At 32.5% G+C, this 12,860-nt stretch overlaps 1 protein-coding gene across 7 annotated transcripts in view; it reads right to left on the bottom strand.

The window, feature by feature from the left end:
* Nucleotides 1-387: 387 nt before the first annotated feature.
* The window catches only part of SLC35F5 (solute carrier family 35 member F5), a 52,776-nt gene continuing 40,303 nt past the window's right edge, over nucleotides 388-12,860 (bottom strand). For all 7 annotated transcript variants that reach the window (XM_069067784.1, XM_069067780.1, XM_069067781.1 and 4 more), the window contains 3 exons: nucleotides 9,339-9,493; nucleotides 8,901-8,992; nucleotides 388-8,225 (listed from right to left, as the gene is read on the bottom strand). In XM_069067784.1, the coding sequence (XP_068923885.1) occupies nucleotides 8,908-8,992; nucleotides 9,339-9,493 (240 nt within the window). In that variant the 3' untranslated portion in view covers nucleotides 388-8,225; nucleotides 8,901-8,907. The remainder of the gene's footprint in view (nucleotides 8,226-8,900; nucleotides 8,993-9,338; nucleotides 9,494-12,860) is intronic.

Raw genomic sequence — 12,860 nt, 5'->3', positions numbered from 1 at the left:
CTTTATCCAAGTCACTAATAAAAATGTTAGAGCAAACCACAGATACACAGATACCCTTAAGGTGTCCTTCTTAGAAGCTGAACTCAGTTCTAAATTCACCTAATTATATTTCCATCTAGTCCCCCTCTTTTGATCTTTTTTCCTAAGAACAGCATGAAAATTTTGTCAAGTGTTTGGCTAACGCTAGATAATCTATGTCTATAGTATTACACGATCCACCCATTTTGCTAAGTTTGTTGAAATTAGGCTAAGAATTATAAACGTGTTTCAATAAAAGGAATCTTTATAAACAAAAAGCTTAGAGGATAGACCTACATTTTCATGTCTTTTGTGGACACACAACAAATATAAAATACATTTTACATCAATTACTTTATACAATAAGACTCACATTTTTCTTTACATTTATTTCACAGGGATTTGGCATGGATATTAAAAATATTTTCAGTATCAGAGCCCATCTTTCTCAATTTAACAATTAAACGCTACAAAGTGGTATTTCAAACTACTCAAACATCCATTTTTTTTATCTTGACTCAGTTATGCCATTAAAAACTAGAAATGAGGCATTTAAAAATGTATTTAATTAATTTAAATCTATCTGTATTTAATTTCAGATGTCAGTTTCTCAACATTTTTACTTCATTAAAAATTGTGGGAGGAAAAGGAAAACAAAAATCAAAAGTTGTAATAAGTGTTGAATAAAAACCAGTATTAAATCACCTACACCAAATAAGAACACACCAGAAAGAATCATCTAATGATTAATCTATGCTTAACAATATTTCACTACAGGTACCTGACTGTGTCTATTAATTACCTTTCTAATGATTTTTATGTAAATTACTCATCTGCATAAGTCCATTCATTACTGAATGGAGAAAGATCAGATCAAATATTAAAACATGCTACAATTTGATTACAAGGGCAACCACTATACTGACCCAAGACAGATCTGTAAATGCAATATATGCTAAACCATTTAACAAATAGTATTTTACATTCACTAGTAAAAAGGACTATGGCACAAAGTTACACTAAAAATAAATATGACAGTGTTTCGAAAATTCCTTGAAATCTTTCAACCCTAAATAAAATTATTCTTTTACATAGGGTAATTTTGCTCTGTTACACAATTGATTGTGAAGACTTGCTTCAGAATGTACTAATTTCACTATTTCCGTTACACTACAGTACATGAAATAGATTTTTGTGCCATCATAGATAATTTACTTTATTCTAGAAAAAGGGCATCAAAATTCTTAATGTTCTGAATACTTTTTCCAAATTATTACTTTTCTTTAAAGATTTTTTAAGTATTTCAAGCAGTCTAATGAAGTGATGTATTTAACAATACTCAATGAACAAGGCCTCACCTCTCCTACTCTTAAACACACTTTATTCACAGCTAAAATTTTCCAAGCTTTCTAGAAGATAGTAGATACTTCATTTTGTTTCCACATACAAATCCAAGCCATGGCCAAGTAGACCCTTAAAGCTTTTAAGCTCCTCAGATCAATCCAGTCTATGCAATAGAAAAGAAGTTGGCATCCAGGGAAGAAATTATGTTATGTTTATGATTACTTTACTTTTCTTACAAATTGGAATTAAAAGTTAAAGGATACACAATTATTTTAACATAAGACCTTTAAGTAACCCAAGTTTTAAGGTTTTAAAATTCATAATACCCAGTTATTGCTTCAAAAGTAACTTATGACCATTAAGTTAAAAGCCATGTTCTCAAAATACTTGATCTCATTTTCTTTGAACCTCATTTTAAGCAATCTGTGTCTTAAAGTTTCCAATAAAAAGGGAGTCAATTACATATCATATGAAAATGTATTAACACTATTGTGCCACCAGGATAAAAACTGATACAGTAAAGAATTCATAATTTAACAAATAATAACAAAATATAGGTACTTCATTTTCTAATTATCTGAAGGACTACTGAAATAAGATAGTCACATATTCCAACATCAGGTGTACATTTGAACTCTTGTCACATAAACTGTACTTCATCTGACTCTTGAAAACTTTGTAAGAATTTTGATATCTGATTGAAATAAAACACATTCATTATGACACCAATATTTCTCCACATACAAAACCTTCAGCAGGCAACAAGCTGCTTGGTCTGATACAACATTAACCTATTAAAGTCACAAAAATCATAAAATAGCCCAGAAATATAACTTAGTCTAGTTAAGAACCAGATGTGGAAGAAACTTCAGAGACCAGCTAGTCCAAACTGTAAATGAAATGGAGTCCTCTCTACAATAACCCTAACAAGTTAACCTCTGTTCCAAGACATGTCATGTGTTAATAACCCTTTACATTTGAGGTTAACTCAACTATTCAGAAATTTTCCTTACAGTGAACTTAGATCTGCCTCGATGGACTTTTGAGTCCAATTCTTTCATTTTATAGATTAGGAAACTGAAGCCCAGACTAGTCAACTAATCTACAAGCATTTATTAAGTACTACTAGATGCCAGGTACTCTGATAAGGGCTAGAGATTTAAAGTCAAAAGTGACAGTCCCTGCCCTCAAGGAACTTACATTCTAATGAGTGAAATAAATTTACCAAGTTACATAGCTAATTGGTGGCAGAGTTGGCACTAGAACTCAGCTTTCAGATTACTATTCCAAAACACTCACTACATTGCCTCTCTCATGTATACTTGGGTGTATATGGCAAAACACGACAGTTTTACACAACACAAAGTCTGAATATGATCATGCCATTTTTCTATACTTAATTAGGGTAAGGATGCCTTCAAAAATGTTTTTGCTATTATGTTATATATTTCCTCACTTGTAACATCTTATTTCTACTGGATTTTTTTCTGTAGGAAAAAAGTAGAAGTTATATGTGTGTGTGTACACACACACACACACACACACACACACAAATACTGGTAAGTAAAGTGTTAAATTTATTTGTACCATACAGAAAAAGATTTATTATCAGCACTTTCCAACCTGTATGATAATTATTTTTGTAAAAAGAAGAAAAGTTACTGAAATTAGTGGATACTTTCATAATGCTGATTTTAATGGTACTTGAGCTAAAAATAACAACCAGAAAATTATGTAGGAAAATACTGCACGGTTAGTTAGCATAATAGGATATTTTGGACAATAAGTATTAAAGTAGTTCTTTTGCTTTTATAAAAGAAATCATATCTAAAGCATTAATTCTAAAATGAAGTAAAAAATTTTCAAGTAAAGCAATCCATGTCCTCTATACCCATATATAGTCATTCATACTATACATACACACACATACACTTTATTAGATTCAAATTTTCTGTGAATTCACAGACCTCTCATGACAAAGTTTCTTTGTATTTATGTTTAATAAATGCTTAGGAATTGAATTGAATTGAATAGTGCCCAAAATAAATCCATGCCTATACCATCACAGATTCAGGTCTTTTTTGTTTCAGAGCTACCATCTCACAAACAAATTTCAAAGAATTTTTCTAAGTAGCAAATCAGACAACTGAACTACTAAGTGTGTTCAAATGAAAATTTTTCTCTATTTATGCCACTTATGTTTTGACAAATTAATTGAAACTACCAGATTCTACTTTTTTTATGGCTGCTGTTAAACAGCAATTGGTTTCTAATCCAGTAGTCTTGGAGAAAGTCCCTGAACCTCATTTGTGAAATATGAATTATCTGTCCTGCCCACCCCACCTCACAGTATCTTAGTGATCAAATGAGATAATTTATGGGGATGCACTTTGCAAACTATAAAGTCCTATACAAATAATTCACTATTATTCAAAATAAATAATTGGGTTTTTTTTTAAGATGCAGGTGAGTGTCTTATTATTTTTATCAAAATGTCAGAATTGAAACAAGGAATTCTAACAAAAATAATTAAAACAAAGTTTTCCAATGTTGTGAATTAATATTCAACAGCAAAAATAACCTTCCATTACTATAATTAGACATTTTCAAATGTGGTTTGTATTTTAGAGTTTATTTTTATTGGACCTATGATTTCATTAGTGTAAGGAGCTCTGGTGAGTAATTTCCTTTATCAATGTAGATCAGCATCTTCTCTATAACTTACACTCTTATAGACTTGCCTGGAGTACTAAGTGAACTTGTTTAGAATCACACATGAGGGTCAAAAGCAGAGCCTGAACTCAGATCTTCCTGATGCTTGAGGTCAACTTTCTAACACTACACTACATGGCCTCTTATTTTAGTTACTATGACCTTTGGTAAGACAGATCATTTAGCCAGCAAGCATTTAAATTTAATACCTACTATGTGCTAGGGCACTGTGCTAAGCACTGGGGATACAAAGGGGAAAAAAAGCCCCTGCTCAAGAAGCTCATCTTAATGGATACTTACATATATATACACACATATACACACAAAATACACACACACACACACACAACTGCTGTATATTGATGATTCCTGGGAACCATTTCTTATAAAAGGCAAATGTCCTATGCATCATTTACATACATATCCAAACAGAGCACAGACTTCTTCTGAAAGAAATCAAGGGTCTAAAAATCTCATTTTGATGTAAGAAAGTTTTTGTCACATTTTACTTTAAAGTGTTAGTGAAACATGTCAAAAAGAGAATTTTAATAGTGAATTCTGTAATATGGGTATGTTATTTAAAAATTTTGGTTCACTAATAATTTGCTAAAATTTCAGATACCACACACACCATTCACTTCTTATTTCACTGCATCAAATTCCTATGCATTACCTATAATATATTCTTTTGCTCATCTTTCCTTTACACATAGAAAGAAATGGAAGACTAAAAGAATTAACTAAATAAATTTCATGTTTCATTTACTTCAAGATTACATATCAGTGTAACTTTGAGATGTACTTAATCCTTCCTCTTATACTGTCCCTTTATCACTCTGAAAAAATAAGCATTTCCTAATTAATGCCTCCTTCCTCAAAACATTTCATTTAAAGTCAATAAACTCTTATTAAGAGCCTACTATGTGTCAGACACTGTTAAGCTAACCAGAACAATACAGTTTAGTACTACAGACTTAATGGCTTGTTTTATGGGGGCAGGAGTAGTGGGGGAACAAAACAAAACCTGGCCTGCAGACAGTAGGCATGCCTTGCAATCCAAAACTGACATAATTTTGGCTATTCATAATTTGGCATTCTTCCTAAAATAAAGCAATATACCTGAGACAGTACTTATTTAACCTTTCTAATAAGTTCGCTTCTGCATATACCATCTTATGCTTTTAGCAGCCAGGGAGGAAAAAACCAGCTTAATGTAAAGAATTAATTAAGCCATCTTGAGAGAAGCCAACATCTCAATAACATATCAAACATTATTTAAAAGAACAAGTATATGTAGTTGGTTGCCAATATATACTAATGGTTTTTCCTAGCTTTAAAAGGCACACATATTAGATTCTTTTAAAAAGCCTCACTGCAGTTCCTTCAAATTTGAATGCTCATTTGAAACAAAAAGTCTTCCTTCATTCCAAACAACTGTCAAGCTTTTTTGGATCGAGGTCAGATTTTTAAAGTATAATATGATAATGACATTTAAATTATATATAGAAAGAGGAAAAGAAAACAAAACTTCTATCTCTGTGCTATTAGGCTAAACATGGTTCAGCAAAAATTATTAGAGGCAACCTGTGCAACTAAAGAGGATAAGTGTGTCTAGTCATTTAATTGTCACCAACTCCCAAGCTGACATTTGTCATGAACATGAGACATGGCTACTATAATTTCCATAGGTAGATCTCTATCTTTCTCCTGTGCAAAAATGGAAATAAAATTTCTCACACTCACACACACACACAATTTCTTTGTTGGTTAGACACTTAAGGGAAAAGATAAAGTCTTTCCACATATCTCCCCTCTCCAATTTTACAAAAGTAAACTGCTACACTAATGAAAAACAATTCAACGACAAAGGAGAGAAACTGAGTGAGGGAGGCAAATGCTAATAACCTGTTAATGCTAATAAAATGCTAATAACCTGTTCATCTAGATCAAAGCTTCTTAACCTGGGGTCTGTAAACTTTAAAAAAACAATTCTGAGAGTTATTTTTAAATAGCTGGTTTCCTTTGTAATCCTATGTATTTTACATTCTGCATTTAAAAACATTTTTCTGAGAAAAAGTCCATGGGTTTCTTCAAACTACCTTAAGAGTCTACGAAAGAACCCCTCATCTATAAGAGTGTATCCTTTGAAGGACTTTTCCTCTTTAGAAAGAAGCAAGGCAGTTGGAGAATTTAGTGTATCTCTGTCTCTCTTTCTCAGAACTAAGCAGACATTTTAAATGTCTTCATACATCTATGAGAATATATCTCCACTGCCAAACTATAGTTACAAAATCAGTCTGATTAGTTGATAAGCATAAGCAACAACCCAAAATAAGGAAATATCACCAAACTTCATTTATTTTATTTTCTGCCTCCTTCACCAATACATTTACCAGATTCAGAAGACCAATTTTTTAAATTGTTAATTATACCTCTTCTTCCTAGCCCTACCTGGCTTTGGCAAAGGTATTTCTGAAATAATAAGGTAGGCAGCAAGATAGATGAGAAGTGTGTGCTAAATAATCCTAAACCCAAATTAGCCCCCGATGATCCTAAAGTTAAGTACTTTAAAAAAGCAAAAGACCTTTCATTTCCCCCAGATACACAATTTAAAAAGATAATAAAAAGACCAAAATCAATTTAATTTGGGCTGCCAAGAACTTTCACTAGTCCTGAGAAAGTGGATAAATATTTATCCATGATGCTACATTAAAGAACAAATAACCTGACTTTTATGATGTAAAAATACTTTCAATAACAATATAACAAGAATGTTTAGAACCAGAGGGCTGAGCTTTCTCTTACTCTTATACTGCTACAAAGAGTTTTAGAACTTAAATGAAGCGGTGTAAGTAACATTACTACAAAGTGAATTTTAAAATGTCAATCTAGTTAAGCACTTTTCATGAAAACTAAATTATCCTATTTAAAAGCTTGAAATGGGAAGGGGTTATTCATTAGTCATAAGCATGGAAAAAATCAGAAGACTCATTCATTCACTACCATCTATAGTGGTTAGAGTCAGAAGTAGTTGCACAGTAGACACATTCAAGAATCTAAAGTCACATTAAGAGCTAAATGTTTTATATACAATTTTATCTTAGAGGGCTTTTTATTAAAGTACACAAACAAACAAAACCCTCAAATGACAGAATCCCTTTTTGGTCTCTCTCACTTTAGTTTAATTATTTAAAAGCTTGTTTAGAAATACAAATCTAAGGAGGTGGTTTATAGTTCTACAATAAATGGACACATTTAAGCTTGTGGAAAAACCAGTAATTGCTTGACTCATTTGTAATACACATACATAAATGTAAGTTTAAACAGTATTTTATTTTAATAATGGGCCATATCACGTCAATCTAAATTATTCCATTATGAAAATTTCTTCATTGAAAAATGACCATTTCTTCCAAACTTTATAGCAAGCACAGCTTTAGGAAGTCAATTTTAAATATTAATAACCTTGAGAAGTATTTAATCCTCCCTCTTATAATACTATTTCCCCTTTAAAAACTTGCTCTGGGTCGTCAAATTTATAACACACAAGGCACATAATGCTACAGAAAAATTTTACAAAGATATCATAGTATATGTAGTGTAAGAGAACAAAAGATCCTGTTCCAAAGATTTTTTTTTAATCTCAGATTTGCAAAAATGTATTATTTCATAAATTAAACTATATTTCTGTGGTGTTTATATTCAACAGTTTACACAACACAAAAATATAATACGTACCTACAAGGCACCTTAGCCTTTTGCATCTCCCCTAAAACAAACACCGATCTATGGACATTAAAGATTTCTTACACATAGCTCCATAGTCCAGCATTTAACAAAAATGTGAAAACAAAGTCTCTTTTAACATCAGCATTTTCTTCCTTGATAATTTCACCAACTGAACCCCATGAGATCTGTAAGGCAAGTTGGTTCTTTAGATGGATTGGAATATCCTATACTTAAAGTGATATGTTTGTAGCAAAATAGTTCATTATAAAACTCAACAAAACAATAATGAGGAGAAAATATGTATTTTAGAGTTTCAAAGAACTGAAACTATTATTTTAAATTTGGAGTAGGCACTGAAATATTTTTTTCTATATAACTTTGTTGGAGATTGTCTCTTCGCTGTATAATGCTTCATCATCAAGCTAAAAATAAATAAAGACATCATCATTAGATTATAATTTTCATAATACTTATCCTTTTATGTTGTAAAAATATTCTTCAGAAAAAATTCTAATGTTGAAACTAAAGATTGCTTATATTTCACTAGTAATTCTTACACTGGACTACTGAAAAGTACTGCAGATGAGTCCTGAGAAGAATTCCAAAAGCAGAAATACCAGTCTATCAAAATGAACAAAGGTGTTCATCCTGTCTTATCTCTGCAACCATGCAACCAGTCTCTTTTCCCATGTGTTCTACTTTATCCTCCAAGATTATGCTGTTCTCAGCCTTCTCTGCCCCATTTAGTTTTGATGATAAAATCATCAAAATCCACAGGTTTGCTCAGATAGGTAGGAATTATGTGTGATATACTGCGAATGGGGTTGGCAAAAGAAAAATCACAGCAGAGAAAAATACATTTAATTTTAAAATGGCATATTAATAAAAGGAAAACAGACAACTAGTCCAAGATAGATGTTGTCAGTCTCATTATTGTGCTAGTCACAAAAAAGTAGATCAGATTAATTCTACCAGAAATAAATGAATGGGAAATCTATTCTGTATTGGGAAACTACAACACTTAAACGCTATTAATGTCAGCTCCCACATAATGAATACAGTCAACTTATTTTTTCCAAATGTGTTTAAAGGCTTACCTATTATTTATGAACAGCAGATAGCTCCATCCTCCTGAGAAACACTGTGCAAAGGAATGAGACTCTCACATTGTTCACTATCTTCTGGGATTCTTAAAAAAAAAAAAGCAAATAGTTATGCCAAATAACTAAAAAGTTATATAAAAAGAGTTCTATCCTATTTAGTAAAGTTTCTGCGTCTAAATTAACTACAACAAAGTTGTTTTTTTCTCTCTAGTAATCAAATAAAAATTTATTAAGCTAAGAGTTTATTAGACACCAAAAGTAAACATGCCTAACTAATAAAGGAATTAATTTACTATTATTAGTTTATCCAGCAGATTATTCATATTAAGCACAATCTTTATTCTTCACAAAAGCTCTAAAAGCTTAGCTAAGCTTGTATGGCCATCACATTGGAAGAGAACCAATGTTATGGTTAAAAAAAAACAAACTTACCTCTGAATTCGATGTTTTCTACAGATAAAAGCAAAAATTCTTCTGACTCCCACCATCACTGGATCCCAGTTATTATAATGGCATAGGAGAGTTACAATGAAAAATGAAAAAAATACAGGGATAGCACCTGCAAAAAATAACCAGGAAAATTGCACCTGGAAAAAGAAATTAAGAAAACTCATTTATTACTGGAACAATTACTTTTTTCTTAAATTTAAGTTTTCATTTATGGAAACTGGCATGTATAAATTTAATACCAAGAAGAAAATATAAAGGACCTAATTTTATTACTTTTAACATTAAAAATCTGGGTAATTTGAGACTTCTTCATATAACCATTATCTTCTAAAAACTGATAGCTGTACCAACTGACCGAAAGAAGGGAGAAGTCAGCAGCAGTGTCAATGCATACTTTTCTTGTACTATAACCAAGAGAACAGTAATACTTTTCCTATAGCTTCCTGTAACCTTTGATCCACACACACTACACATTGATTCCCTAGTGCCTATCATTTCTCTCTCACTGGTTTTTCTTGACTGTTGTTCTCCCTTGTTCTCAGGCTAACTCCAAGAACCATCTTTTGGCTAAAAGTTGTTTATCTTAATATTAGCTATCAAAATTAAATTACTAAGGTATAACAATTTTTAATGAAAAAGAAAGAAAAGAAAACTTTTCTTAAAAGCTTAACTCTTCTTTTCATAAAGCAGCTATGATATGCCATTAGTTCTAATTCTGACTCGAAGTAGCTTAGATTAAGTATCTCATGGAAAATATTTCAATTAAAATAGAATTAAAAAAGGAAATACAAAAGCTAAATAGCTAAAACATTAAGATGCTATTAGCCATCTAAGCAGTAAAAGATGTAACAAGAAATTTACATCAAACCCACTTTTTTCATCCAAATTTAAGACATGGTTTTGATGCAAACACCATTACCTAACTTACATATGGGAAGAGCAAGGGCAAGAAGAGGTCTAATTTCCATAGTTGTCCAGTAAGATTTTAAATGTTATACAGCACACTGAAGCTTAATTATTATGAAAAGAAAGATTTTGACTATGAAATAAAGAAAAAAAACTCTGCTTGCTCTTTGAGATTGCAAACAATTAAGGATGAAAGGTTTCTATTCATAGGTAAGGCTCCCTCTGCTGGAAAGTTTAGAATATTCCATTTTAAAACATTTTAAGTCATAAAAAATAGCCAGTGATAAATCAGCATTCCTCTTACTAGGAATATTTTAAAGCAAACTCAGTAGAAAACTTAAGTTAAAATCCCTTGATTCTGACTTTATACATTTTCTAGTTGTTTAGGCATATATTATGGTTATGACAACTAATATTTTTCTATGGAGGCAAGGTTCACAAAATGCTTTGCTTATCCATTTTACAGATGAATAAGTCCAAGTACTCAAAGGGAGAAAACATTAATATTTCTAAATCTTAATATTCTGTTCATGGAACTTAAATGCTATATTAAAAAGAGTTTAATCTGTGACAAACAGCTTAATAACTGAGACTTAAAAGCATGACATCATAAACAAATTAGAAGTGTAAGGAAGAAAATTTTCATCAGATTTATGGATAGAGGAAGAGTCCTTGACCAAACATGATAGAGGTTCGCAGAAGGTAAAACAGACAATTTTAACTAGATAAAATTTAAGTTTTAGCACAACAAACAAAACCAATGTGGCCAAAATTATACGAAAAGCAGGTAAGTGGGAAAAAAAGTCTTTGCAGAAAATTTTTTTTGATAAAGTTCTAATTTCTAAGATATCACTGACTCCAATTTATAAGAACAGCAATTAATTAATTAATAATCAAAGGATACGAATAGGCACTTTTCAGAGGAAGAAACCCAAGTTATAAATAGCAATATGAAAAAAAGATGATATAAATCATTATTAGAAAAATTCTCACACTCATCAAGATTGGCAAAGTTGACAAAAAAGGAAAATCATAAATTCTGGAAGGGTAAATAGGTACATTAAAGTACTACTGATAGAAATGTAAAATGTCCACCATTCTGAAAAGTAATTTGAAACTATGCCCGAAAAGTTATTATACTGTGCATACTCTTTTTGATGTAGAGAAACCATTAATAGATCTATATCCCTGAGATCAAAGAGGGAAAAAAAAAGGGTGTGTGTGTATGTGTGTGTGTGTGTGTGTATCAGATCTTTTTGCAGTACAGAACTGGAAATTAATGGGATACTTATCAATTAGGGAAATGCTGAACAAGCTATAATATATAAACATGATGGAATACTACTATGCTAAGAAGAAATGGTAGAAGCAACAGTTTCTGAGGAACAAGGGAAAATTTTAATAAACTGATACAGTAATTTATACCACAACAATATTGTAAAGACAAATGACTCTGAAAGACTTAGGAACTCTGATCATTGCAACGACAGACTATAATTCCAGAAACCTCACAATGAAAGGTACCCCATCTCCTGAAAAAGAGGTACCCCATCTCCTGATAAAGACAGTGATGGACTCATGATATAAAATGAGACTTTTTTTTTATATGGCTAATGAGGGAATCTATTTTGACTGTACATTTATAATAGGTTTTGTTTTGGAGGAAAAGTAGAAGGGAAAGAAGGCACACTTTAATTTTTTTTTTAAAAAAAGAGTTTAGAACTTCAGAAAACCTGGATTCTAAGCTTAGTTCTGACACACTTTATATGAATTTAGACATTTTTTCAAACAGGTATAACCTACCTACTAGGTACTAGCAAGGTCAGGATGGGGTAGGGTGGGGAGTGGATTAAGAAAATACTTTAATTTTTGAATGCTTTGAAAAAAATTTTAAGTGAGTTATTGTAGTACTGATGCTGTGGTTATTATTGTAGGGGAATTAAGAGTAGAATTTCTTTGATCCTAACAACAACTTTAGAAAGTAGGTGCTAAGGGGGCGGAGCCAAGATGGCGGAGTAGATGCACGACCCTCCCGCGGCTCCGGCTTCCACCCTCCCCAATCCATGTAAAAAGGGGATTCTAAACAAACTTTGGAGCTGCAGAACCCACAAAATGACACAGAGAAGCTAACCTCCTGCTGAGAACAGCCCGGCAGGCCGGCAGGAATCGGCCAGCGCAACGCTCGTTTTAGCCCCAGGGCGGGCCTGACCAGCTGCCAGCCAGAGGGATTCCAGATCAGCAGCAGCTGTAGCCGTTTCCAGATTTATCAATACATAGATGCGAAGAACAAGGTGAGAGGCCAGTGCAGTCTGAACTTTGGGACCCAGTAAGTGGGAGTGCATGGCTTTTACCCCCGGGGCCTGCCAGCGCCACGTGGCGGCTTCAGCTCCTGGCCTGCAGAGTGTAGGGGGACCAAGCACCAGTCTGAGGGGTAATCACTCTTGCTTTAACCTGCCTGGATCTGGATTGCAGTCTAGGGTGGAGGTCCTTGGGTGTGTGTCCAGCTTGCCAGAGCGTGTGGAGACCTCAGAGAGGGCACCCATCTAATACCTCCGGCAGCTGAGAAAACCCCAGCGTTTGGGACAAAAACGCTGTCTG

Source organism: Petaurus breviceps, unplaced genomic scaffold (assembly GCF_028583685.1).
Source record: "Petaurus breviceps papuanus isolate PSGF00001 unplaced genomic scaffold, PetGlider_PUasm1.0 90752, whole genome shotgun sequence".
NCBI classification, from domain to species: domain Eukaryota; kingdom Metazoa; phylum Chordata; class Mammalia; order Diprotodontia; family Petauridae; genus Petaurus; species Petaurus breviceps.
The sequence above is the reverse complement of the archived record's forward strand: the minus strand, read 5'-3'. Positions and strand labels throughout refer to the sequence as shown.